Raw genomic sequence first — 26,059 nt, forward strand, 5'->3', positions numbered from 1 at the left:
TTGATAATCTGATGACTTTACAAGACGGTAAATGACAGTATCATCTGCAAACAGTCTAAGACGGCTACTCAGATTGTCTCCTATTTCATTAATATAGATCAGGAACAATAGAGGGCCTATAACACTTCCTTAGGGAATGCCGGATATTACTTATGTTTTACTCGATGACTTTCCATCTATTACTACGTACTGTGACATTTCTGACAGGAAATCACGAATCCAGTCGCACAACTGAGGCGATACTCCGTAGGCACGCAGTTTGGTTAGAAGACGCTTTTGAGGAACGGTGTCGAAAGCCTTCTGGAAATCTAAAAATATGGAATCAATTTGACGTCCCCTGTCGATAGCACTTATTACTTCATGAGTATAAAGAGCTAGTTGTGTTTCACAAGAACGATATCTTCTGAATCCGTGCTGACTGTGTGTCAATAAATCGTTTTCTTCGAGGTACTTCATAATGTTCGAATACAGTATATGTTCAAAACCCTACTGCAAATCGACGTTAGTGATATGGGCCTGTAATTCACCGGATTACTCCTACTTCCCTTTTTGGGTATTGGTGTGACTTGAGCAATTTTCCAGTCTTTAGGTACCGATCTCTCTGTGAGTGAGTGGTTGCACCTAATTGCTAAATATGGAGCTATTTTATCAGCATACTCTGAGAGGAACCTGACTGGTATACAATCTGGACTGGAGGCCTTGCCGCCGGCCGAAGTGGCTGTGCGGTTAAAGGCGCTGCAGTCTGGAACGGCAAGACCGCTACGGTCGCAGGTTCGAATCCTGCCTCGGGCATGGATGTTTGCGATGTCCTTAGGTTAGTTAGGTTTAACTAGTTCTAAGTTCTAGGGGAGTAATGACCTCAGCAGTTGAGTACCATAGTGCTCAGAGCCATTTGAACCATTTTTTGGAGGCCTTGCCTTTATTAAGTGAGGATATCTACTTATATGTTTCTCATCTTGGCAGTTGTTCTTGATTGAAATACAGGATTATTTCCTTCGTATTCTTTGGTGAAGACGTGTGCTAAGCTTTGTTATCCCGCAAGAAAGGGAACCTTTGGTCAACTTTCCACACCGTTTGTACACCTACTCTCCGCAAGCTACCTTACGGTGTGCGGCAGAGTGTAAGATGTCTACACTTGTCACAGCATTCTTTCCTGTTACAGTTGCGAATAGCGTGCGGAAAGAACAACTGTTATTAAGTCTACATGTGAGCTTGATACCTCAATTTTACCTACATGGTCGTTTCGCGAGTTATACATGGCAGGAATCAATACATTGGTTTTCTCTTCTAGGAGCGGTTTAACACTAAAACACACGGTGATGCAGAACGCCTGTCTCTCAGTGTCTGCTACAGGAGTTAACTAAAAAAACTCTCTGTACCGATTTCGAACTTACTAAAGGAAAAGATACGAAACGCGTTCCTATTCTTCAGATCATCTCATTTCCTCTATGAATCCCACCTGGTGCGGATCCCAGAAAGACCAGCAATAACAAAGTATTTGTAGAACTAGGGTTTTGTAGGTTACCTCCGTTGAGGTAGAACAACGCTTCCTGAGGCTTGTTCGAATGAAAAGTTCCGACATCTACCTTACCTGCAATTTTTTTACTTGGTCGTTCTATTTAAAATAGCCCCTTCGTGTACTCCTACGTATTTAATGGCTATAACTGCTTCCAGGTACTTTTGTGCAATCGTACAATCATAGAATAATGAACCTTTCTGTTTATTTATCCGCAATACGGAATATACACACATCGAAGCGCCAAAGAAATTGGTATAGGCATGCGTATTCAAATACAGAGATATGTAAACAGGCAGAACACGGCGCTGTGGTCAGCAATGCCTATGTAAGACAACAAGTGTCTGGCGCAGTTGTTAGATCGGTTACTGCCGCTACAATGGCAGCGTATCAAGATTTAACAGAGTTTGAACGTGTTGTTATAGTCGGCGCACGAGCGATTGACACAGCATCTCCGAGGTAGCGATGAAGTGGGGTTTTTCCCGTACGAACATTGCACAAGTCTACCGTGAATATTAGGAATCAGGTGAAACATCGAATCTCCGACAACGTTGCTACCGGAAAAAGATCCTGCAAGAACGGGACCAACGACGAGTGAAGAGAATCGCTCAAAGTGACAAAAGTGCAACCCTTCCGCAGAATGCTGTAGCTTTCAACGCTGGGCCATCAACAAGTGTCAGCATGCGAACTATTCAACGAAACGTCATCGATATTGGATTTCAGAGCCGAAGGCCCACTCGTGTACCCTTGATGACTGCACAACACAAAGCTTTACGCCTCGCCTGGGCCCGTCAACACCGACATTGGACTGTTGATGACTGGAAACATGTTGCCTAGTCGGACGAGTTTCGTTTGAAATTGTATCGAGCGGATTGACGTATATGGGTACGGAGACAGTTTCATGAATTCATGGACCCCGCATGTCTGCAGGATACTGTTCGTGTTGGCAGACGCTCTGTAACGGTGTGGGGCGTGCGCAGTTGGAGAGATATGGAACCCCTAATACGTTTGGATACGACTCTGACAGGTGACACGTACGTAAGCATCCTGTCTGATAACCTGCATCCATTCACATCCGTTGTGCAATCCAACGGACTTGGGCAATTCCAGCAGGACAATGCGACACCCCACTCATCCAGAACAGCTACAGAGTAGCTCCAGGAACACTCTTATGAGTTTTAACACGTCCACTGGCCACCAGAATCCCCAAACATGAACATTATTGACCATATCTGGGATCCTTGCAACGTGCTGTTGAGAAGAGATCTCCACTCCTCGTACTGTTACGGATTTATGGACAGTCGTGCAGGATTCATGGCGTCACTTCCCTCCAGCACTACTTCATACATTAGTCTAGTTCATGCCACGTCGTGTTACGGCAGCTCTGCGCACTCGCGATGGCCCTCACGATATTAGGCGGGTGTATCAGGTTCTTTAGTTCTTAAGTATATATATGAGAGAGAAGTATATATAGAGAAGTATATATAGAGAAGTATATGTATGAGAGAGAAGACTAATGACCCAGTAACACTCAATTGGGGTAAGCCTGAAGTTACTTTTATGAATGAAATTTCTATCCTTTGAGGATGATATGTTATGCTGTGTTCGCTAGGAACTCTTCGTCCAGTCACGGAGCTGGTCTGATATTCCGTACGCTCGAATTTTGGTCATTAGCCGAGAGCACGATATGTTTGGATCAGTGTGGCTGCAGCTGCTGAGCACTTAACAGTAAAAGACATCACATTGGAAGCAAGAAAAATTTCCAGTATTTTTTTAGTACCGGCCACTCTTTGTCTGACAGTGAATCAGTATGTTGAGCAAATGTCTGCACTGCTCGGAAAAGTCTGTCCTCTTCCCTCTACGGCTTTGATATGGTTGGGAGAGTTTAGTAAACTTGAAACTTCATCTTTGCCGACCCTTTCTCCTGAAATTAATAAAGTGGAGGAAGAGCAATATGTGCAATACCACCAGTAAAATATATCTTGGGGCAGCTATTTCACAAACTTGTTAGATAATTTTAGAATGAGGCAGCTTTATTTGTCAGTTTTACTACGTTCCTTGACTGAGGAGTAGACACCGTATCGTATCTCTTCGACAATGGAAAAGTTCAGTAGTTAGAAAGTTTATGAAGCACGATATAACCGAAAAAGCAACTACACCGCTGCAGTCATGTTACAGAATAATTATTGCGTGTTACTCAGTCGGGTGTGCTACGTGGAACAAAGACATGACTCCAACTGTAAACGCAATGACAGAGACTTGACAGTTGTTTTCTTCGTAACGTCCGTTTTAACACATACGCAGCTGATATTCCAGGGTATTCCAGCATTTCGGCAGAGGTTACCTCTCTCCTCGAATTATGTAAACTGCTGCCAGGAGACCACGGGTATGTTGTCTTTATGTCCTGGCGAGATATCCTGAAGTGGACTTCGTACCGGTGGAAGCTGTGAGTGGTTTGTACCTCAATTATTATCTGAATCTTGAAGGTTTGATCTAGAGGAGACGTTGTTTGCAACAGCAGATGGACGGTTGAGGTGAACAGTTCGTTCCGATATGTGGCTGCAAAGGCAGTGTCATTAGCAAACTGAAGGAGATGGACAAGAGAATGGATATAAGGGTGTAAACTTGGCACATCTAGATTGGGTTCGTGATACGTTGATTTTGGGAATTGCTGTTCGTTTACAGCAGGATGTCAGTCTGGGGCTGCATGGCCAGCGCTACGTAATATGTAGAAATGACATGGAAAAAGGATTTCTGGAAGCAAGTGGAAATATGACGTAACTGAGGAGCCGATAAGAGGGCATAGGTTGGATGGGAGTATTGTCAGGTGAACATTGTGGTGGTTAGGATAAAGGTTGTTGTGCCTGTGGTGCAGATTTAGTACAGATAGAAACTGATAACCACACAGTTGAGCGCCCCACAAACCAAACACCATCATCATTAACCATTTGGCTATCCGAACACGACTCACGGCCAGAACCAAACTTCCGTGTGTCGCCAACCATGCGTCGACGTATCCATTATGTATACACCTGTACAAGTCAGACGTTGCACTTGAAAGTCGCTTACCCCGTATCAGCAGAGAAATACGATATTGCACTGCCTGTGTTATTCTGAATTACGATGCCAAGGAACTTCCCATCGTAATCGGAATAACACAGGCACTGGAATATCGTCTTTCCAGTTCCACCACTCTGTCATGATAACGGGTCACATGCAAAGGAAATACGTTGTGAACGCACAGGCATAAACAGCACGGAAAGCACAAAAGCAACGACTTTGGCCGACACCTGGGGCTTTCCTCACGAGTTGTGCGCTGCTCTGCCGGCAGATCTCGTGCGGCACGGGCAGCGGCGGGGTTCGCGCGGGGCAGCCGCCGGGCGCCGGGCTGGCGCACCAGGCGTACAAGCGGCCGCCCCACCACTACTCGGTGGACTGCGCGCGCGCCCACAAGGGGCTCTTCGTCGGCATCCTGGTGCTGGTGCTCACCATCATCTCGCTCATCCTCTTCTTCGTGCTCATCTCCAAGCCCGAGTTCGTCGGCCTCGCCGTCATGGAGGTCAACATCTGCGAGCTCACGCTCTACACCACCACCACCGTCGCCACGCTCGTTGGCATGGTCCAAGTAAGCACAAACCGCCTTAATAATTTTATTTATTTTTGTGTGACGCACACCTATAGCGGACCTTAATTTTTATTGTTGATGACAAACATTAGTCCGTACTTTTACACACATAAAAAAAAAGTTTTGCATCACCTCGGTTCCGAGAGTTACGGAACCTGTACAGAAAATTGGAATAGAGATCAACATAAACATCATTTCTACCCTTTTTATTGCTCATGAAAACCACACATTGCATGTTGTACCAAAATACACGGAGACCTTCAGAGGTGGTGGTCCATATTGCTGTACACACCGGTACCTCTAATACCCAGTAGCACGTCCTCTTGCATTGATGCATGCCTGTAATCGTCGTGGCATACTATCCACAAGTTCATCAAGGCACTGTTGGTCCAGATTGTCCAATTCCTTAACGATGATTCGGTGTAGATTCCCTCAGAGTGGTTGGTGGGTTACGTCATCCGTAAACAGCCCAGTTCAATCTATCCCAGGCAAGTTCGATTAGGATTCATGTCAGGAGAACAGGCTGGCCACTCGAGTCGAGCGAGGATTAGCCGAGCGGTCTGAGGCGCTGCAGTCATGGACTGCGCGGATCGTCCCGGCGGAGGTTCGAGTCCTCCCTCGGGCATGGGTGTGTGTGTTTGTCCTTAGGATAATTTAGGTTAAGTTGTGTAAGCTTAGGGACTGATGACGTTAGCAGTTAAGTCCCATAAGGTTTCACACACAATTGAACATTTACTCGAGCGATGTCATTATCCTGGAGGAAGTCATTCACAAGATGTGCACGATTGGGGCGCGAATTGTCGTCCATGAGACGAATGCCTCGTCAATACGATGCCGATATGTTTGTACTATCGGTCGGACGACGGCATTCACGTATCGTACAGCCGTTACGGCGCCTTCCATGACCACCAGCGGCGTACGTCAGCCGCACATAATGCCACCCCAAAACATCAGGGAACCTTCACCTTGCTACACTCGTTGGACAGTGTGTCTAAGGCGTTCAGCCTGACCGGATTGCGTCCAAACACGTCTCCGACGATTGTCTGGTTGGAGGCATATGCGACACTTATCGGTGAAGAGGACGTGATGCCAAACCTGAGCGATCCATTCGGCATGTACTGGTGTTATACGGGCAGCGATCTGTCAGCACCGGTTGAACCTCAATGTGTGGCTGCTCGTGGAACCAATCATCTTTCCTCAACACCTCACCGGCGAGGCATACACTATGTGATCAAAACTATCCGGACACCCCAAAAAACATACGTTTTTCATATTAGGTTCATTGTGCAGCCAGGTTCTCCATATCAACGACCTGAGTAGTCACTAGCCACCGTGAGAAAGCAGAATGGGGCGCTCCGCGGAACTCACGGACTTCGAGCATGGTCAGGTGATTGGGTGTCACTTTCCTCATACGTCCTTACGCCAGATTTCCACACTCCTAAACATCCCTAGGTCCACTCTTTCTGATATGATAGTGAAGTGGAAACTTGAAGGGACACGTACAACAAGAAAGCGTACAGGCCGACCTCATCTGTTGACTGACAGAGACAGCCGACAGTTGAAGAGGGTCGTAATGTGTAATAGCCACATATCTATGCAGACCATCAGGATGTGCTATGACAGTTAGGCGGGCGGTGACAAAACTTGGATTTCATGGTCGACCGGCTGCTCATAATCCACGCATCACGCCGGTAAATGCCAAACGACGCCTCACTTTGTGTAAGGAGCGTAAACATTGGACCATTGAACAGTGGAAAAACGTTGTGTGGAGTGAAGAATCACGGTACACAATGTGACGATCCGATGGCAGGAAGTGGGTATGGCGAATGCCCGGTGAACATCTGCCAGCGTGTGTAGTGCCAACGGTAAAATTCGGAGGCGGTGGTGTTATGGTGTTTCATGAAAGGGACTTGCACCCCTTGTTGTTTTGCGTGGCACTATCTCAGCACAGGCCTACATTGATGTTTTAAGCACCTTCTTGCATACCACTGTTGAAGAGCAATTTGGGGAGGGTGATTGCATCTTTCAACACGATCGAACACCTGTTCATAATGCACGACCTGTGGCGCAGTGGTTACACGACAATAACATCCCTGTAATGGACTGGCCTGCACAGAGTCCTGACCTGAATACTACAGAACACCTTTGGGATGTTTTGGAAGGCCGACTTCGTGGCAGGCCTCATCGACCGACATCGATACCTCTCCTCAGTGCAGGACTCCATGAAGAGTGGGCTGCCATTCCCCAAGAAACCTTCCAGCACCTGACTGAACGTACGCCTGCGAGAGTCGAAGCTGTCATCAAGGCTAGGGGTGGTCCAACACCGTACTGAATTCCAGAATTACCGATGGAGGGCGCCACGAACTTGTAACTCATTTTCAGCCAGGTGTCAGGATACTTCTGATCACATAGTGTACCTGCTGTCTCATTCAGACGAAATATTACAAATGGGTGAGACTTTGAAAACACGCTATTCTACACAAAGGTCAAAAAAATGGTTCAAATGGCTCTGAGCACTATGGGACTTAACATCTTAGGTCATCAGTCCCCTAGAACTTAGAACTACTGAAACCTAACTAACCTAAGGACATCACACAACACCCAGCCATCACGAGGCAGAGAAAATCCCCGACCCCGCCGGGAATCGAAACCGGGAACCCGGGCGTGGGAAGCGATACACAAAGGTCAGTGCATAGTGATATACACTAGCTGACAAAAAGTATCCGGACACCCCTATGTGACGCTGACTTGCCAATTAGACGTCGCCAGAGGCGGACCCGCCAGTATAAAGGGAAGTGGGAACTATTCTGTTGTAAGTACAGAAGCAGAGATGGGAGAATGCGTCGATCTGGAGAGCTCAGTGACTTCATACACAAGTAACAAATCCACCAGGGACATTACAACCCACCTCGTGCTGCCCACGTTTACTGTCGATAATGTGATTGTGGAGTGGACACGCGAAGGAACTACCACAGCTAACCAAGACCAGACAGACCTGATGTATGGCACTGATGGACAGGAATCGTGAAGAATCGCGGAAGGTAGTTGTAGAGGATCACACGAAATCAGTGGAAGGAATGGGTTTTGAGTTCTAAAGTGTTACCAGCCGTCTAGCCGGCACAGTGATTGTGCTTAGGGAGTTAAAAATAATGGGGTACAAAGATTTAGCAGTTCCTTACGAGCCACAGATTTCCGTCGTCAAGGCTGAGCTACGTTTGAGGTGGTGTAAACAGCGACGCAAATAGACTCTGGATGAGCGTAAACGCGTGATTGGGAGTGGCGTATCACGCTGCAGCTTATAGTGATCTGACAGAGGGGTTTAGATTTCGCAAATGGCCAAAAAACGTTATCACCTATCATCTGTACTTCCAACAGTGAAGTATGGAGGAGGTAGTGTTATAGAATGGGGTTACTTATCGTGGTTAGGGTATGTTTCTCTTATTGCGCTTAAGAAAACACTACGTGCCGTAGTATGTGAACACAATTTACAGCATTTGTACCGCTTACAGCAGAGGAATTGTTCGGAAACGGTGTCTGCATTAGCATGAGAAAGCACTCCGTCATAAGGCAGAATCTGTCAGAGAATTGTTTGTGGACAGTGACACTCCTGAAATGGACTAGTCAGCACGAAGTCCCGAAATGAACACTATGAAACACCTTTGAGATGAATTAACTTTTCATAACTGGAATTCACTGTCATGTAAAATTTTTTTGAAAGACATCATGTTTACGCCAGTGACTGTTAAACTTTTTATTTCTACTATTGCAACTTCGGCCTTAGGACATTATCAAGTGTAGCTGAAATACAGAATGTCTTGTGTAGGAGCGTGCTGCTCATCAAGGAAGTGCGTGAGGTTGTGTGGGGCAATATTAGGACCTTTGCGATATTAATTGTGCTGTATTAAAAACCTACGACGAAATAAACAATCTTTACTAATTTAACATTAAAAGTAGGCAACATACAAAATTACACTATGTAGAAAATAAGACCTACAGTTATGTAAAACGATGTAAAACCTTCACGTATCTTAACTACGATGTTTTTTTAAAAAACCTATAACGAAATAAGTTATATCCTGTTCCTACACCCTTCTAACATTAAGAGTAGGTTATGTAAGAAATTATAGTATGGTCCATCATTGTAAAACGAGTATATAAATCCATGCTTGCTACTACAGTCGCTGGACTGCAATGGCTCTGTACTCAGAACAAGAATATTATCTGCAATCCGTTTACGCGCCAAAACGGCTACCAGTAGCCTGCAAACAGTCGTTCGCTGCTGTGGTTTAGTGCAAAAGTTACTAGTAATGGTGGAACAAACATGTGTATGTACAGTCTGTGCTGTTTTACGATATACAGACATGTGTGCTCTCACTACTTAGTAGGGTTACGAATATATATAACAGCAAATGACAACGAAGCACAGGCACTGGACTCGGCGACTTGCAAACCTAAGGTGTGGTACAGGTACGTCGATGATACTTTCGTGGTGTGGAGCCACGGTGAAGAACAGCTCGGTGAATTCCTGAGACACTTGAACAGCCTCCATGCCAACATAACATTTACCATGGAAGTAGGAAAGGACAAGAAACTGCCATTTCTAGATGTGCTGGTCACAAGGGATGGCGAAAACCTGGGACACAGCGTGTATCGAAAACCGTCACACACGGACCGATACCTGCACAAACTGTCAAACCACCACCCGAGCCAGAAAAGAGGCATGATTAGTACGCTCGTAACGAGAGCAGGACGAATACGTGAGCTGCAACACCAAAACGAGAAATGCGACACCTGGAAACTGTCCTGAGGAGCAATGAGTACTCCACAAATTATATTAGAAGTGTAACAGAGCCAAACACTCGGCGAAGTAAGGAACCAGAAGAAGAAATGTCGGGTACGGCCTTTCTGCCATACATTCCCAGAGTGACGGACAGAATCGGCCGTATATTGCGCAAACATGGCGTAAAGACGATTTTCAAACCGACAAGGAAGATCAAAGAGTGTCTTAGATCGACGAAGGAGAAAAGAGACCCACTTGCAATGTCGGGAATATACCGTATACCATGCACATGCGGAAAAGTTTATGTCGGAATGACTGGACGATCAATTAACACCAGGATCAAAGAGCATAAGCGACACTGCAGGTTGGGGCAGCTGGAGAAATCGGCCGTGGCGGAGCACGCACTGAATGAGACCGACCACGTAATAAAATTCGCCGACACGGAAGTTCTGGCTGTAGAGAAGCACTATCACACGCGCTTGTTCAGAGAAGCTGTAGAAATACAAAAACACGCGAACAGTTTCAACAAGAAAGAGGAAAGCCTTAAGGTAAACGGATCCTGGCTTCCCGTACTGCAGCGAACGACCGTCGCAGGTAGCAAGAGGAGAACCGCACCGGAAATGACCGCGGAGAAGCCCTCGGACGTTGGCGCGCCAGGTACATATAGTCTGCGCCCGCGAGCTCGGCTCCAGTTCACCACCGGCAATGGAGGGTGAAGCTTTGACAATGCCAGCCACTCGTGCTGGCGAAACGTCAGAAAAATCATTAGATGAACGTCGGCCGAAGAACCCGAGACAGAAGCCAATAGGCAGTTTGTCACATGTAAATGTGTCGGTGTGTATAAAGTTGCCATGGCTTAAAGCCAAAACATGTAAGTAAACATGCTTGCATAGCTGCATTTTTCAAATTGCGTAATCGGCCGAATATCAAAATACACAACGATTTTTGTGAAATATTTTATAAACATTTTGTAATACAGCTGAACTTGATAAAGGCGTAAGACTGAAATTGCAATAGTGGAAATAAAATGTTTGACTATGAAGGGCGTAAACATGATGCCTTTCAAAAAACCTATGGGATAAGTTAGCACGCTGGCTTTGCTGCAGACACCAGCGTCCAGCGTCACCACCATCTGTGGTTTCTGCTCTTGAGGAAGAATGGGATGCCACCCCTCAACTGACATTCAGACGCCTCACTGAAGGTGTCCCCAGAACAGTGCAAACCGTCATATAGGCGAAGGGTGCATCCTTCCTTGTTAGTGTCAGTAATAGGTGTCTGGATATTTTTGAACAGATAACGTACGTAATTAGCCACAGAGACTTGTAATTTTCCGCTTTAATGTGGTTGTAGCTGCCTGGAGCATTCCCTTCGAAAATTTACAAATCCCTACCGGGTACTAGCGGCAAATCAAGTATAGAATTCCGAGACAGTTAGTGGAGCGTGCTCAAATGGTCACCAAGTATAAGCTTCACTCGTGACGGGTCAAGTCTTGCTTTGGAAGCATAGTCCACCAGACAGTTACTATCTGTTAGACAGTTTCATTATCGAGTACTATGTGCTGTTAATATTTCGTTGTGGATTTTAACCAGGTTTCAGCCAAGTCTAAAAGTAATTGCTGCAAGGCACATTGTTCTTTTGGATACTGTCTTCACTCATAGACGGTTAAGGCACCAAAATATGTCGCTATTGTTTTTCGTTCACGATTGACAGGTTCGCCAACTGAAGTACGACGGCTGTCGCAACCTGGAGCTGGACAACATCCTGCTGGTGGGGGCGCAGACCGGCATGTTCATCTACAGCACGTTCACCATCATCGGTGGCCACTTCACCATCGAGAAGAACACGGTGAGCTACGCGTGGCTGCACGAGTACCGTCCTATGAATTAAAAGTAGCGGTTCTCAGCAGCGTGAATGATGCGGAAAGAGTGATCAGTGAGAAGAGGTTGTGCAACATAGAAAACAGACATCAGGTCACATAGGTGCACATAAGAACTGAATGACATTTTCACTTTGCAGAGGAGTGTGCACTGATATGAAACTTCCTGGCAGATTAAAACTGTGTGCCGGACCGAGACTCGAACTCGGGACCTTTGCCTTTCGGAGGCAAGTGCTCTACCTACTGAGCTACCCAGGCACGTCTCACGCCCCATCCTCATTCTGGAAACATGCCCCAGGCTGTGGCTAAGCCATGTCTCCGCAATATCCTTACTTTCAGGAGTGCTAGTTCTGCAAGGTTCGCAGGAGAGCTTCTGTAAAGTTTGGAAGGTAGGAGACGAGATACTGGCAGAAGTAAAGCTGTGAGACCGGGCGTGAGTCGTGCTTCGGTAGCTCAGATGGTAGAGCACTTGCCCGCGAAAGGCAAAGGTCCCGAGTTCGAGTCTCGGCCCGGCACACAGTTTTAATCTGCCAGGAAGTTTCACATAAGAACTGTTTGACGGGGTCATGAAATACCTATTTAAAATCGTGACAGACGAAATCCAACTGCAGCTTAATATTCTGCCGATGTTAAAGGAAGATACGTTCGAATATATCGTCTTTATAGCCTTGTATACTCTTTCTTGTTGCTGGTGAAAACGCTTTTTGTAATTTAACCGATTAATCACGTTCGTAAGACACCTATGTAATGTACATATATAGTAGCCTAGATGGCTAACGCATCCATAGAAATTATTCACAAGACACTTCAGACCAACAATATATTAGTTATATGACTCATTAACAAACCAAAAAGTAGGAATTTTTGTTGTGTACGTAAAGTTGATGCAACATTATGCACGATTACCTGTCAACTGAATTTACGATTACGAGACGATAATCACTGCTGGTTCATTTTTACGACAGAACTCAAACTCTGTACTTATACATTCGTATTCGAGAAGCCACCTTGCGTTGTATAGCGTAGGGTACTTCAGGTACACTACCATTCCTGCCATTTCCTATTCCATAAGCTTCCTACGAGCATGAATTTCTCTGCCGTAATCACTTCCCGATTTTTTTTAAAAAAAAAATTCTTTTTAAAATTCAGTCTTGATCGCACCACGTATGCTACAAGAACATAGGTGACGAGATTCGGTCATATCACATGACCATCATCAGACCTGTAATTTAATTTAGAAAGTAATAGAAACCTTACTAGATTGACAATAAAATATGCCAAATGTTTATAAGGATAAAATACAATAAGACTTGTTATACCCGTGGCATCCTTCGAAGATGGTGGGTGGAGCACTCTTCTCAGCTGCTGTGATGTCAACTGGTGCCAGCAAGTGACGGGCATACTCTTAAATACGAAGATGCTCCGCCTACCTCTTTTCCCTCTACCTCACGTGAACCAATCAGTGTAGGACGGGTTCACATAATCGTCAAAACGTAAAAACAAAGTACAATAATAACATAAAAATAGTTATGTGTATAATATCTCATTACAAGTGTATGTAGTGTCATACCACTCGGCAGTTGATCATTCCATTATTACATATATCACCAGTCGCAAATAAAGTTAATATAAGGCAGACAGACTGAATCTAGCATAGGTGTATACTTGCAGTCGAGTCACAACTCACATATCGATATGATGCCGCAATGCCAAACGTTCACAACATCGGTGACTTTGAAACCATTGTGGTAGTACCACAGTAGCCCATAGAGGGCACATCGTCTGTACAGTTATTTTAAAGCTTTTTGATATTTTATACAATATTTAAGTACTTCCATAGTTGTACAGAGTTATTTTATATATAATTATTTTTGTGTTATTATTGTACTTTGTTGTTTTTTTTTTTTTTTTTTTCGTTTTGACGATTATGTGAACCCGTTTTACACTGACTGGTTGACGTGAGGTAAAGGGAGAAGAAACAAATCCAGCAGTACACATCTGAAATTGCTTCGATGTCTTACTTTAAAACAACTTGCTCAGGTCCCAAAACACACGGAACTACTCAAGAATGGATTGCACTATAGTTTCCATGCGCGTTCTCCTTTACACATGGACTACACTTTGCTAAAATTCGCAAAATAAACTTAAGTCGATCATTCGCCTACCCTACTGCAATCCTTACGTGCTCGTTACATTTCATATCGCGTTGTAAAATGACACGTAGATATTTCCACGCCGTGACTGTGCTGACCGGCGCGATACTAATGCTGTATTCGTACATTACGGAATTGTTTATCCTACTCTCCTTCATTAACTTGCATTTTTCTATCTATAGAGCACAATGCCACTGATTACACCAACTAGAAATTTTGTCTAAGTCCTCTTGTATCATCCTACAGTCACTCAAGGACGACACCTTCACATACATACAGCATCATCAGCAAACAGGTCTAGACTGCTGCTCACAATGTCCCTCATATCATTTATGTATATAAAGTACAAAAACGGTTCTGTGACACTTCCCTGGGGTAGCCGTGCAGTCTGGAGCATCTTGTTGTGGTTCGCGCGGCTCCCCTGTCGGAGTTTCGAGTCCTCCCTCGGGCATGGGTGTGTGTGTTGTCCTTAGCATAAGTTAGTTTATGTTGGATTAAGTATTGCGTAAGCCTAGGGACCGATGACCTCAACAGTTTGGTCCAACAGTCCTTACCACAAATTTCCAATTTGAGTTTTGGAGTCTATGGAAGTGATATATTGCCAGTATCAATTGTAACAGGATGACCGGAGCGGGTGACATGGTCGGAGTTGTAGGGCGTGGCTGGGTAGAAGAAGGTGGCTGTTTTCAGCAATCTACCTCTTTATTGTTGGTTCTTCGAATACATTTTCCGGTAGCTCAGCCCCACCGCTCGTGTCGTGGTGGATACGTGCTGATGCACGCAGCCCTGGGGAACGCGACGTCGCGCTCGGTCAGCGGCTGCGCAGGCGGTAGGAGGTTAGTGGCACGAGGCTCGGGCCTGCTTGCCTGCCTCCTGCAGATGCTGCAGCTCGTGATGACGCCGGGAGTCGCCGGTGCAGCATTGGGCAATGCCCTCTACTGGCCGGTCCTCGGGGTTGGTTCAAATGGCTCTGAGCTCTATGGGACTTAACATCTGAGGTCATCAGTCCCCTGGAACTTAGAGCTACTTAAACCTAACTAACCTAAGGATATCACACACATCCATGCCCGAGGCAGGATTCGAACCTGCGACCACAGCGGTCTCGCGGTTCCAGACTGTAGCGCCTAGTACCGCTGGGCCACACCGCCCGGCGGTCCTCGGGGACAGCGTCACAGAAGACGACGACGTAACAGCGACCAAACGCCCAGTCGGTCGAACAGAATGCCGACGCCCATCTCTGATGCCCTTAAATAGTACAGACCGCTGCTGAATCCGCCAGTTACGCGGCGGCATGTTTATTAGAATGTTCTCAATGAGTTGGTTAATGCAACCGTGCCAGACGCAGCCCGCACCTGCATAATTCTGCTAATGCTGAATTCTGGCTGTTGATGGCTGCCGTGCACGTACACACATACCGACACTCGTTGCAAAACTGTGTCACCTGCATAACGCACCGGCCAGCCTTCGTCTGCCGTCTGCCGTGACGCTGGCGCATCGCGCACTGAAACACACTAAATCACAATTTCGCACCATATTTCCTAAAAATAACCCCTTGTCCTCTACACACTGGCGATAATAGGCAAAACCTTTGAGTCTCGGAACGAATGAAATGTCTGTCGAGATAATGAAGTCTGTACGGAACGCTCAGAGCCCGAGTCCTCCCCGCACTTGGCACTCGGTCAGCAGTTCGGTCTTAGGCGTCTTGTCACGGTTCGCGTGGCTCCCCCTGCCGGAGGTTCGAGTCCTCCCTCGGGCATGTGTATGTGCGTGTGTGTGTGTGTGTGTGTGTGTGTGTGTGTGTGTGTGTGTGTGTGTGTGTGTTGTCCTTAGCATAAGTTAGTTTAAGTTGGATTAAGTAGTGCGTAAGCCTAGGGACAGATGACATCACCAGTTTGGTCCAACAGTCCTTACCACAAATTTCCAAATTGAGTTTTGGAGCCGGCCGGTGTGGCCGAGCGGTTCTAGGCGCTTCAGTCTGGAACCGCGCGACCGCTACGGTCGCAGGTTCGAATCCTGCCTCGGGCATGGATGTGTGTGATGTCCTTAGGTTAGTTAGGATTAAGCAGTTGTGCGTTCTAGGGGACTGATGACCTCAGATGTTAAGTCCCATAGTGCTCAGAGCCAATTGAACATTTTTTTTTTTTTTGTGTTTTGGAGTCTATGGAAGCGATATCTTGACAGTATCAAAAAACCGTCGAGTCCCGGAACGGATGAAATGTCTATCAAGATTAGCAGTGCTCGAGTCCTACCCGCATTTGGCCAGTTTACTTGTTGTACCAAAAAAAAAAAAAAAAAAAAAAAAAAAAAAAAAAAAAAAAAAAATGTTCAAATGTGTGTGAAATCTTATGGGACTTAACTGCTAAGGTCATCAGTCCCTAAGCTTAGACATTACTTCATCTAAATTATCCTCAGGACAAACGCACATACCCATGACCGAGCGAGGTGGCGCAGTGGTTAGCACACTGGACTCGCATTCGGCAGGACGACGGTTTAATTCCGCGTCTGGCCATCGTGATTTTGGTTTCCCGTCATTTCCCTAAATCGCTCCAGCAAATGCCGGGATGGTTCCTTTGAAAGGGCACGGCCGACATCCTTCCCTAAACCGATGAGACCGATGACCTCGCTGTCTGGTCTCCTTCCCGAAAAAAAAAACAACCCAACAGCAACACATAGCCATGCCCGAGGGAGGACTCGAACCTCCGCCGGGACCAGCCGCACAGTCCATGACCGCAGCGCCTCGGACCGCTCGGCTAGTCCCGCGCGGCTACTTGTTGTACCGCTGTTGCTGTGGTCTGAGCGCCAGCTGAGGCGGAGTTGTGGCTCGGCCCGCAGGTGCTGGTGCTCATCACGGCGCTGGCGTCGCTGGTGCAGACGACGTGCCAGACCATGTTCGTGCTGGACGCATCACGGCGCTCGTGCGCCACGCCGGACCAGATCCGGCGCAAGCCGGGCCGCGAGCTGGTCACCTTCCTGCTGGTCACCAACCTCGCCATGTGGGCCATCAACACGCTGGAGAAGTCGCGCGCCGAGTCGCACCCCATCCAGCTGCACTTCTATGGGCTCTGGGCGTGGACCATCATCACGCACGTCTCCATGCCGCTCGCCATCTTCTACCGCTTCCACTCGACCGTCTGCCTCTGCGAGATCTGGAAGCGCGCATACAAGATGAAGCCCACCTACATGTAACCACTCCTCCGGCGTCACTTCCTCGCGCAACAGGCTGCCGCCATCTTCACTTCTCACGCGAGGGTGTCGCGGCGCGTGTGACGCTCCTCGGGGACCGATTAGGTGTAGGCCTGTATCTCGTTGGGATGTCACTGCAGCCCCCCTAACAGTATTGTGGGAATACGTGTGTTCTGCTGGACAGTATCAGCATTCATTGCCAGGCCCATAACGACTATAAGTAACTAGTCCCAGTGAAGAATTCGGCTGCTCTAAAGCATCTTCCATATGGCAAAACTAACATCGGAGTGCAATACTGGTACACTCACTTGGCGTACTGCTAGCCACTCCCGCTTTGGCAGCAACTGTATCAGTAGAGAGAGAGACAGCGCATCTTGATTATAATACGGGCCTTACAGGAATTTTCAGGCGTAACTTTTTCTCCACGTCGAGTGGTAATGTATACAAACCTAGCGGATAAACAATAGATCTGCCACGGTTTTTACCTGTCTACGGGGAACGTAAAGCAACTGAGGACTTTTTTAGCTTCTCGGCAACAGCCGCAGAGGGCTACGGCCTCATACGCTACAGCATGAGTTTTGGACGGATTTATGCGACATTTTTCTCTTACCTTACAAGCATATTACCTCATATCTGCAAGTATTCAGTGGGAACAACAGAAAATTATAATTTTTCATACAACCATTTTGAAATATTTTTCGTAGTGACTTGTAACATCATCTTCGTTTTAGACCGTTTTTCATTCGGGTGCTGTTCAGATGTAGCGAACAGTCATCGTGGAGTACGTTAATTATTTTTGACATATTTACGTACTTTAAGGTACTAGTATCCCCTATCTATGATATTCTAAATGCTCATGTGTTCATTGAAATGTTACCTGAAGAAGTGTCAATGCTCACATTTCCTCTATGTTCTATATCAATCATACTCTGTTAGTAAGTAAGTGTTACTTTCTCTAGTACTAGGTGGAACTACAGTGGTCCGTAAAGTATTTCGTGACAAAGCAACTAATCGCCTCCTGAAATGAAAAACTGTGTGAGTGAATTGTGTGAGCAAAGGATTGAATGGCTCAGTGTAAGAAAGCAGAGTTTTCTTCTGCACACGCGAACTTTTGAGAAGAGCACAAATTTTACTATAACAACAATTATGAACCTTATAAAGCAAAACCGCGTGCCTGTTGATTAATGCATGTCTGTGTGTGCGTGAATGTTGAGATTAGTATCAGAGGCAATCCTTAGTGTGATTAAGCCTATCGTGGCTTTCTTTGCTGCTATTTTGAACCCTTCAGTAACTGTGACCGAACTTAGCGAAAACTAAACGTGAGAATAACTGTCTTTTTCGTAAAATAAAAATTGTGTATGGCAGATAATTATTAATAGTACATTCTTCGCGGCTTAACGACGTAAGTGAAAGCATACATTTTACCTTCTTAGTATCTGTTGTATACTGCCGAGCTTTGCACATCATGTCGATCGAGCGAGGTGGCGCAATGGTTAGCACACTGGACTCGCATTCGGGAGGACGACGGTTCAATCCCGCGTCCGGCAATCCTGATTTAGGTTTTCCGCGAATTCCCTAAATCGTTCCAGGCTAATACCGAGATGGTCCCTTTGAAAGGGCACGGCCGACTTCCTACCCGATCCTTTCCTAATCTCATGAGACCGATGACCTCGCTGTCTGGTCTCCTCCCCCAAAAACAACCCAGCCCAACAGCTTGTCGGCGATCCCGTAGAGGTTGGATAGTATATTGCTCACAGCCCTGCATTACCCACTACAAAATAACAAGTATTCTCGTCTTTAACAATAGTAAGATAGCGGTGATCATGACGACGAGTAAGGGAGATATTTCCGACACACTATGAAATTCCTATAATGTGTAGCATTACTGACGCAGGAGGTTGTGGATTTTTATGATACGCACGGGCCTGGCTCCATATCTGGTAAGATAGCGTGAGGACTGTTACAGAGGATCCAGTTCCAATTCCTGGTACCATCAAAAAGATTTCTCCCCCTCGATGTACATATGGAGCGATCTTCATTCACACTTATAGGGACAATAGTGGAACGCTTGAAATATTAGAAGAGGTGCCAGTTTGGAACGCAAACGAAAATGGCAAGGAGAGGAGCTAGCTGACAATGTGAGACTCCAGTACTGTCAGCGGTTGACATGTTAGCGAGAGTAGATAACAGCGGACGGGCGGGAGCTACTGCGAATGAAGTGAGCAATAGTGGCAGGATCTTCTATTTTATTTTTTCCTCTTAATCTCAGTGTAAGCACGACCATTCTGTTTGCGTCCTGAACCTGTAATAGTAGCAGCGGAGGAAGTAATTCGCTGCAATCCGTACTGATTGCGAGAAACAGTAGGTGACATCCTTCCCAGTTTTGAGTTAACCATTACTTAAAAAACAAGGAGGATGGACCAGATGTGCAGTGAGTTCATGCGTTGGAGTAGCTGTTGTTTGTCTAGGACTTCAGTAGTATTGCCAGATGGTATTTCCAAAAAATAAAAAAATAGGGACTGATGATTTAAAAAATCGGCGGGACAATAACATTCAGTATGGGACTAGCAAAACAAGAGCACGTAAACGTTCAGTCATTAGATATGTTTCCTTATATTATGAACAGTGTTGGTACACTGGTAAAGCTGTATTCAGAAATAATGTTCTGTTCATCAAAAGGCTGGTAACAAAAAAACTCCGACACGCTTCAGCATAAATCGACGAGGAATTTGAACATGAATAAGCGTCTCTTAACGTGTATAGTCAAAATTTAGGCTATGTGCGCAGAGTCAGTAGTTTTGAGGCCACTTAGGATGAACACACCCGATATAGCAATAAAACAATCAGCAACAAGTTGCTACGCACGCATGTGCGACAACAAAACCGGTTTTTGATGGTCTGTAGTCGCGAAGTTAGTCAGGTATTCTCCCGCTGTCACTGTCAAGATGAATCAGCAAACCATGGAATCGCCGGCTTCTGGTGGCCATTGGGCTAAGCCGCCAATACGTTGTAGAGGATGTCACAGATTCGAATGTGGCCTCGCTGATGGATGTGTGTGTTCGCCCTTGTGTCTGTCATGACGCGTAAAGTAGATTGTCAGTACCACGAGTGAGTATTTTTGCGAAAACTAATAGCTGAAAATCAGGACTGGTGATTAAAAGAAATCAGCCGTCAGCCCTGAAACCTCCTACCGCACCGTAATCTAATTTTCTTACTTGCCGCTTTCGACGTATTCAAAAACTCGTTTCGGAACTGAATTCTATTGGACCATTTTTAAAGTGAATAACCATTATATTCAGAATTATTAGCGACGCCCAAAACTCGGGACATTCGGCGTAAAGCTCAAGCAGGACGTGACACAATATACCTAAAAATCTGGATATCACGCTAAACTCGACAAATTTAGCTACACTAAAATCCTCGTACCTTGACAGTGATTTATGGGGTGCAGCCCAGATTCGAGTAAGGAAATTCGTTTCCTAATATTCGGTTCACACATACAACGAGAAACATACAGGGATGAGTTAACAGGTGTCACAGACTGTACGAGAGCTTGGCGAATATTCTCTACGACACAGTTTAAAGCCATGTAAGACCGATTCGACTAAAGGTTCGGGCTGAGATGCCGTTCTCGATCTCTGAAAGTAATCACTGACGTTTCGTTCCCATTTGTGGGGCACAGTGGCTCGAGAGCTTTCGATGCAGTTACCGATTTATCTCTGAAGATGACTCCCATGCGGGGGGACGAAACATCATGGACTAGTCTCATAAGTCGACAACGGCTGCTCAGACCGGGAATTATAACTGAAGTAGGTTTACTTTATATTACTTAAGTTTCAGAAATAAACTGCTTTCAGCAGTATATGACCTTTTCTTTTTATTTACAGGGGCACGACCGGTTTCGTGATATCAAATCACATCTTCAGGTATACATCTACAATATAGGAAACATACAGCCCACATTATGATAAAAGCCGGATAACTATCCTAATAATCTGTAATCTGTGACAACCAATGTGAAATACTCACCTGTTAGTAAAACATTAAGCCCCTGATACTGGAAGGCGGGTCACTCAACCTTCTCAAAATAAGGTGCTGTCACCTACAACAAACAGGGCATCATAGATCGAATTAATCAGTTGGATAATTGAAATTTTGAAAGCGCGTTTACCTACAACGAAAAGAGCAAAATAAGAAAACAAAAAAGGTGAAAAGTCTCAGCTAGCAACATTGACAATCCATGGTTAAGAAAATTCACTTCACACTAGGAAGCGCGGAGATCAACCATCCGATCGACTCATCGTGCAGGCCTATACTGCTGGTCAGATGCTCCTGTTTGTCACTGCCAGTGCACACACAACGGGGAAAATTACAAACATTTTCGCGCGTATCCATCATGGGAATGACTGAGGCCCCCCTTACACAGCACAACGGTACAAACTACAAAATAATTCAGCTTAAAAAAACGTTAAAACCAAGTAGACCAGGCGCAAGACCAATAACCAAGCAGTCAAAAAACTGATTATGTCCTTGAAAGGTAATCAGAGTTAGTGTGTGGTGATGTCTTAACTCTGTCTGATATTATCTGAGAGATCCATGTCTAGCAGTGGATAATTGTGATTGAAAAAATGGGGAACAAAGCCGAATAGTCGTAAATTAACATTTAATTGTGGCTGTCAACACTGCTGCCACGTGATTTCGCTTCTGTTCCTGCAACGAGTGTTAGCCGTGATAGTGCAATGGACTCTAGCCGTGGAGGTCAGTTTCAATCCCAGATGGGAGCAAAGATTTTTTTTTTCGCTCCAGTCCCTCGAGAACGACCCATCCAGCCTGATATCAAACGAATACCGGTGATCTTTCCTGGTCATTACTCCACCTGTAGTGAGGCCACGAGCTTGCGCCACAGATTTTACCTTTTGACCCGAACCAAACGAAGTGGCAAAGTGGTAAGTCATTCGACTTGTATTCGAGAGGGCGGTGCTTCAAATTCCCAGTTTGGACGTCCAGATTTAGTTTTTTCGTGGTTTCCGTAATTCGCTTAAGGGGGGTAGGACGTCAAACAGGCCGACTTGGAGCAGGAGAGGCATCACAGGACATTTTAATTTCCACTGTCTATACTTTTACAAATACATTCATAAAACTTTGTGAGCATCACCAGAAAGGATTCAGGATTCACACTCATTGCAGTGGAAGTTCGAAAACATAACAAAATAAATTTTTTTGCGTGTGAAAATTCATCATTTTTTCACTTACTGATGGCTGCATTTGTTGCTATAGGTACATTTTTCTTCATAAGTTAGAGAGATTCTTCGATGAATTTTGCCCAGAATACATACCATACTTACAGGCGCATGAAACTCTAGAATTTATTTCATTTATGAGAAAACGAATGAGCTGTTGTATTTTAAACTTCATGTTTAGAAAAAACACAAATTTTGTAGTTAATTACCTCAGTTTTAACCACAGTTTTTAATAGATTTCGAAAATTCTAGAGTTTCATACACCTTTAAGTATGGTTTGTATGCTGTGCAAAATTCATCGAAGAATCTCTCTTATTTATGAAGAAAAGTGTACCTATAGCAACAAATGCTGCCATTAGTAAGTGAAGAAATGATGAAATTTCACATGTAAAAAAATTATTTCGTTATGTTTCACAGCTTCCACTGCTAAGAGTGTGAATTCTGAATCCTTCCTGGTCATGCTGACAAAGTTTTATAAATTTATTTGTAAAAGTATAGACAGTGGAAATTGAAATGTCCTGTGGTGCCTCTCCTGCTCCAAGTCAGCCCGTTTGACGTCCTACACCCCTTAAGGTGAATGCTGAGCATGGCAAGCCCGATTTCTTTCCCCGTCCTTCCCCCGTCCTTGTGCTCCGTCTAAAATGATTACGTCTTCGACGGGACGTTAAACCCCCAATCTTTCTTCCTTCTTGCTTTGGTACGTGACTTGCCAGTGTTCTTCAAGGGGCTTTCTCGTCTCTGTCAGTACACACTACGGGACTGAGTACCAATGAGAAAATAAGCGTATAATAGCGAGAGTGGTGCCTCAGCTGCAATTGCTACCTTTTGAAATGGAGACCACGGAACACTGAATCGACGCTTAGGGGTGCAGGAAACTAAATAGCGGCAAGAGATGTTCCACGGCTGCTCCAGCTCTCCCACATTGTTGCGATGCCTCGCCGACAGCCACTGGAGAGCGTAGACAGTTCTCAAGCTTTGTACCACTTCAGTGCAGCTCGAGTGCACCTCCTGAGGAGGTGTGAGGAGGCAGTAGAGGTTGAGGGTGAGAATGCGGCGTGGCTCGCTCGCCGGTGGCGTATTGACCTGTGCTATGAATAACGGGCCGCTTTATCGAGCGCGCCAGCCTCTGTACGTAGGCCTGCCTTGCCTACACGTGCCGCGGGCACGGTCGTTTACCTGGGCGGCCACGTGCTTGCGCGTCGCCAAACCCGCGGCCGCGCACTCGGCACACAGCAGCCTATCGATTATCGAGGTTAATGCGGTCTCTAATCTTCACGGGTGACGGATAAACGCGGGTTACGTGGAACACCTTAATCTGAAACAGTCGATCTGTTATAATTCGAACTTCAAGGAACTTAACAAAAAGTTGGAATAATTCAGAGTTCGTTTTAACGACAGTCTGACCAGGGTGGAATCCAGAAATAATCGAAATAAGAATTTAAGTTTAAAAAATAGTACTGTCGTAAAAACAGATTTCTTTTGCTAGTGTGCCATCACTCACCAGCGGGCAATCCTTCAGTGCCGAGAAAAACAACGAATGTGTGAGCGTACAACCTTCGACAGTTCTCTCTCTCTGTCTCTCTCTCTCTCTCTCTCTCTCTCTCTCTCTCTCTCTCTCTCTCTCTCTCTCTACCTCGGCTCACTCACTTCAACAGGAGTTCTTCAGGAGGCGGCATCGTTTCCTGCCTCGTTCTCGGCAGTCTTATCTTACTGCTTCAGTATCGTCGACAGCGAGGATGACAGGATCCCAAAACTTTTCGCTATATCCTTTCTTTCCAGTTCACATGCCACGGACTCAATAACCTGCTTCTTTTCAGCGGAAGTTTACACACTTTTACGTCTTTGAAGTCACGTTTTATGACCGCTATGTGTAGTAAATTATGCGAACAGACGGCTGGTCGCGAAGAGTAGAACCACAAAAGAATTTGCAAAACAGTTCGAATTCCGAGGGTTGAGTAGCCACGTACTTCGAATAAAAAAATGTTAGCGGGCTGGTCCGGCATGACAATCGCTCCGATCTTTTGAGTTCACTGAAACGCATAGGATTTCTTCAGTTTATCGAGGATTTTTCAAGGGACTATACAGGTAGTTTGACTTAGAGAGAGATTCGATTTATCGAGACATGAATTAGCTCGAGTCGGATGTACGTACTGTATTAACTAAACATGCCACATTTAAAAGTCTACTACATTACTTACGCGTCACTCGATTCGAACAAGGGGTTGGAAATAGCGGTCTTCAGCTCTTAGGAAAAGCGGCAGGCAAACATATAGACAGGAAATTATCCCACAACATATTACAGCGGTAGAGTACCCGCATTTACCTGAAGATAAAATGAGGAACAATCACGGTTTCCACTAACTTTCAGAAGATCAGCTTCATCACTTTCTCATGACCTTTCCACTACTCCTCTAGTTAAAGTCTTGACCTTTGGAAAATGTGCGTGGTACAATGACACAAATATTTTACTGAACCTGGAAGCCGGTTGAAATGATAGCTGAATGTAATTATCCCTACATCACTTTAATTTGTGTTGACACGAATAATGTAGTTTTGTATGACTAACAGTACACAGTTCAGTAAATGCTACAGTCATCTCTCACCTAGAATGGGGTATGGCTATTTTCAGATATATTTATCATTAAATCATTTAAAATACAATTTTTTGTAACATATTAGTGATATGGAAACTTACAGTTTCCCTTAAGACAATATAACAATCATGAAAGTACAAAATTTGTGTTAAATTTCACGGTTAAAGATTGTGTTTGTTTCTTAGCTAAACTTCTAACTGCAACATCTAAACTTCATCTTCATCCTTTGCCTTTCCTGCAATTATTCTTTTTTATCTTTGAGCTCTTATTCCTAGGATTGTTCTCATTTAAGACTGGTCACTTTATTTTCATGAGATTTCTTCCTTTTTAAGACTTGTAATTTTTTGATGAAGCATTTTTTCACATTCATTACCATTGATTTTATAGTGCCACATTCAGTTGTTTCTCACTATTAGGTTAGCTGCCAAACAGTTTTACTGCGTTGTAAACACGTCTTTATGCGACAACTGTATCATCTTCTAAATTTTCACCTGAAACTTCTTTGCTAAGAGAAAATCCACTTTCAACTGCAGCATTTCCATGAAACTTGCATTACAGCTACTGTATGAATCTGAAGAAGTCATGGTTTACACGTTGCAGTAAATTCAGCAGAAAACGATGAAGTTTGTCCTTCTTAGTACTGTTTTTTTACTTGTTTTTCAGAATATTCACATAAGTTAAAATATTCTCTCTTCAATACGTCAGCTGTTGATGGAGTATTTTTTTTTTTTTTTTTTTTTACACACACATTTTTCCAATGCAATCGATACTCCAGAATTTCTCAAACTGGAGCTCTGCATAACTAAAGGTCAGAAATATAAGCCACCCTTGACAATCTTTAGTTTCAAAGAGCGCTTCTCAGCCAAAATTTTCAGTACAGATTTTGAAAAATACCTGTACAGTATTATGTTTTGTTAAATGTACTGCTGGATGCAACGTTTTTGGCCGTAGTGTCAACTTGCTACTCCCTCCTAGAACCGCACTCGACTGACTCATAGAACACAATTCAGGACCAGTCACTTAATTTCCATAATTTTTGATTACTTCCATGACCATTTGTTCATTTTCATTACATTTTCATGACTTTCATAT

General features: G+C 44.9%; 1 protein-coding gene across 1 annotated transcript in view; it reads left to right on the forward strand.

Moving 5' to 3' along the window:
* LOC126473840 (proton channel OtopLc-like) overlaps nucleotides 1-17,957 on the forward strand; it is a 255,005-nt gene extending 237,048 nt beyond the window's left edge. The window contains 3 exon segments of the mRNA XM_050101167.1: nucleotides 4,890-5,141; nucleotides 11,632-11,766; nucleotides 16,783-17,957. Of these exon segments, the coding sequence (XP_049957124.1) occupies nucleotides 4,890-5,141; nucleotides 11,632-11,766; nucleotides 16,783-17,136 (741 nt within the window). The 3' untranslated portion in view covers nucleotides 17,137-17,957.
* The last annotated feature ends 8,102 nt before the right edge of the window (nucleotides 17,958-26,059 follow it).

Source organism: Schistocerca serialis, chromosome 4, assembly GCF_023864345.2.
Source record: "Schistocerca serialis cubense isolate TAMUIC-IGC-003099 chromosome 4, iqSchSeri2.2, whole genome shotgun sequence".
NCBI classification, from domain to species: Eukaryota; Metazoa; Arthropoda; class Insecta; order Orthoptera; family Acrididae; genus Schistocerca; species Schistocerca serialis.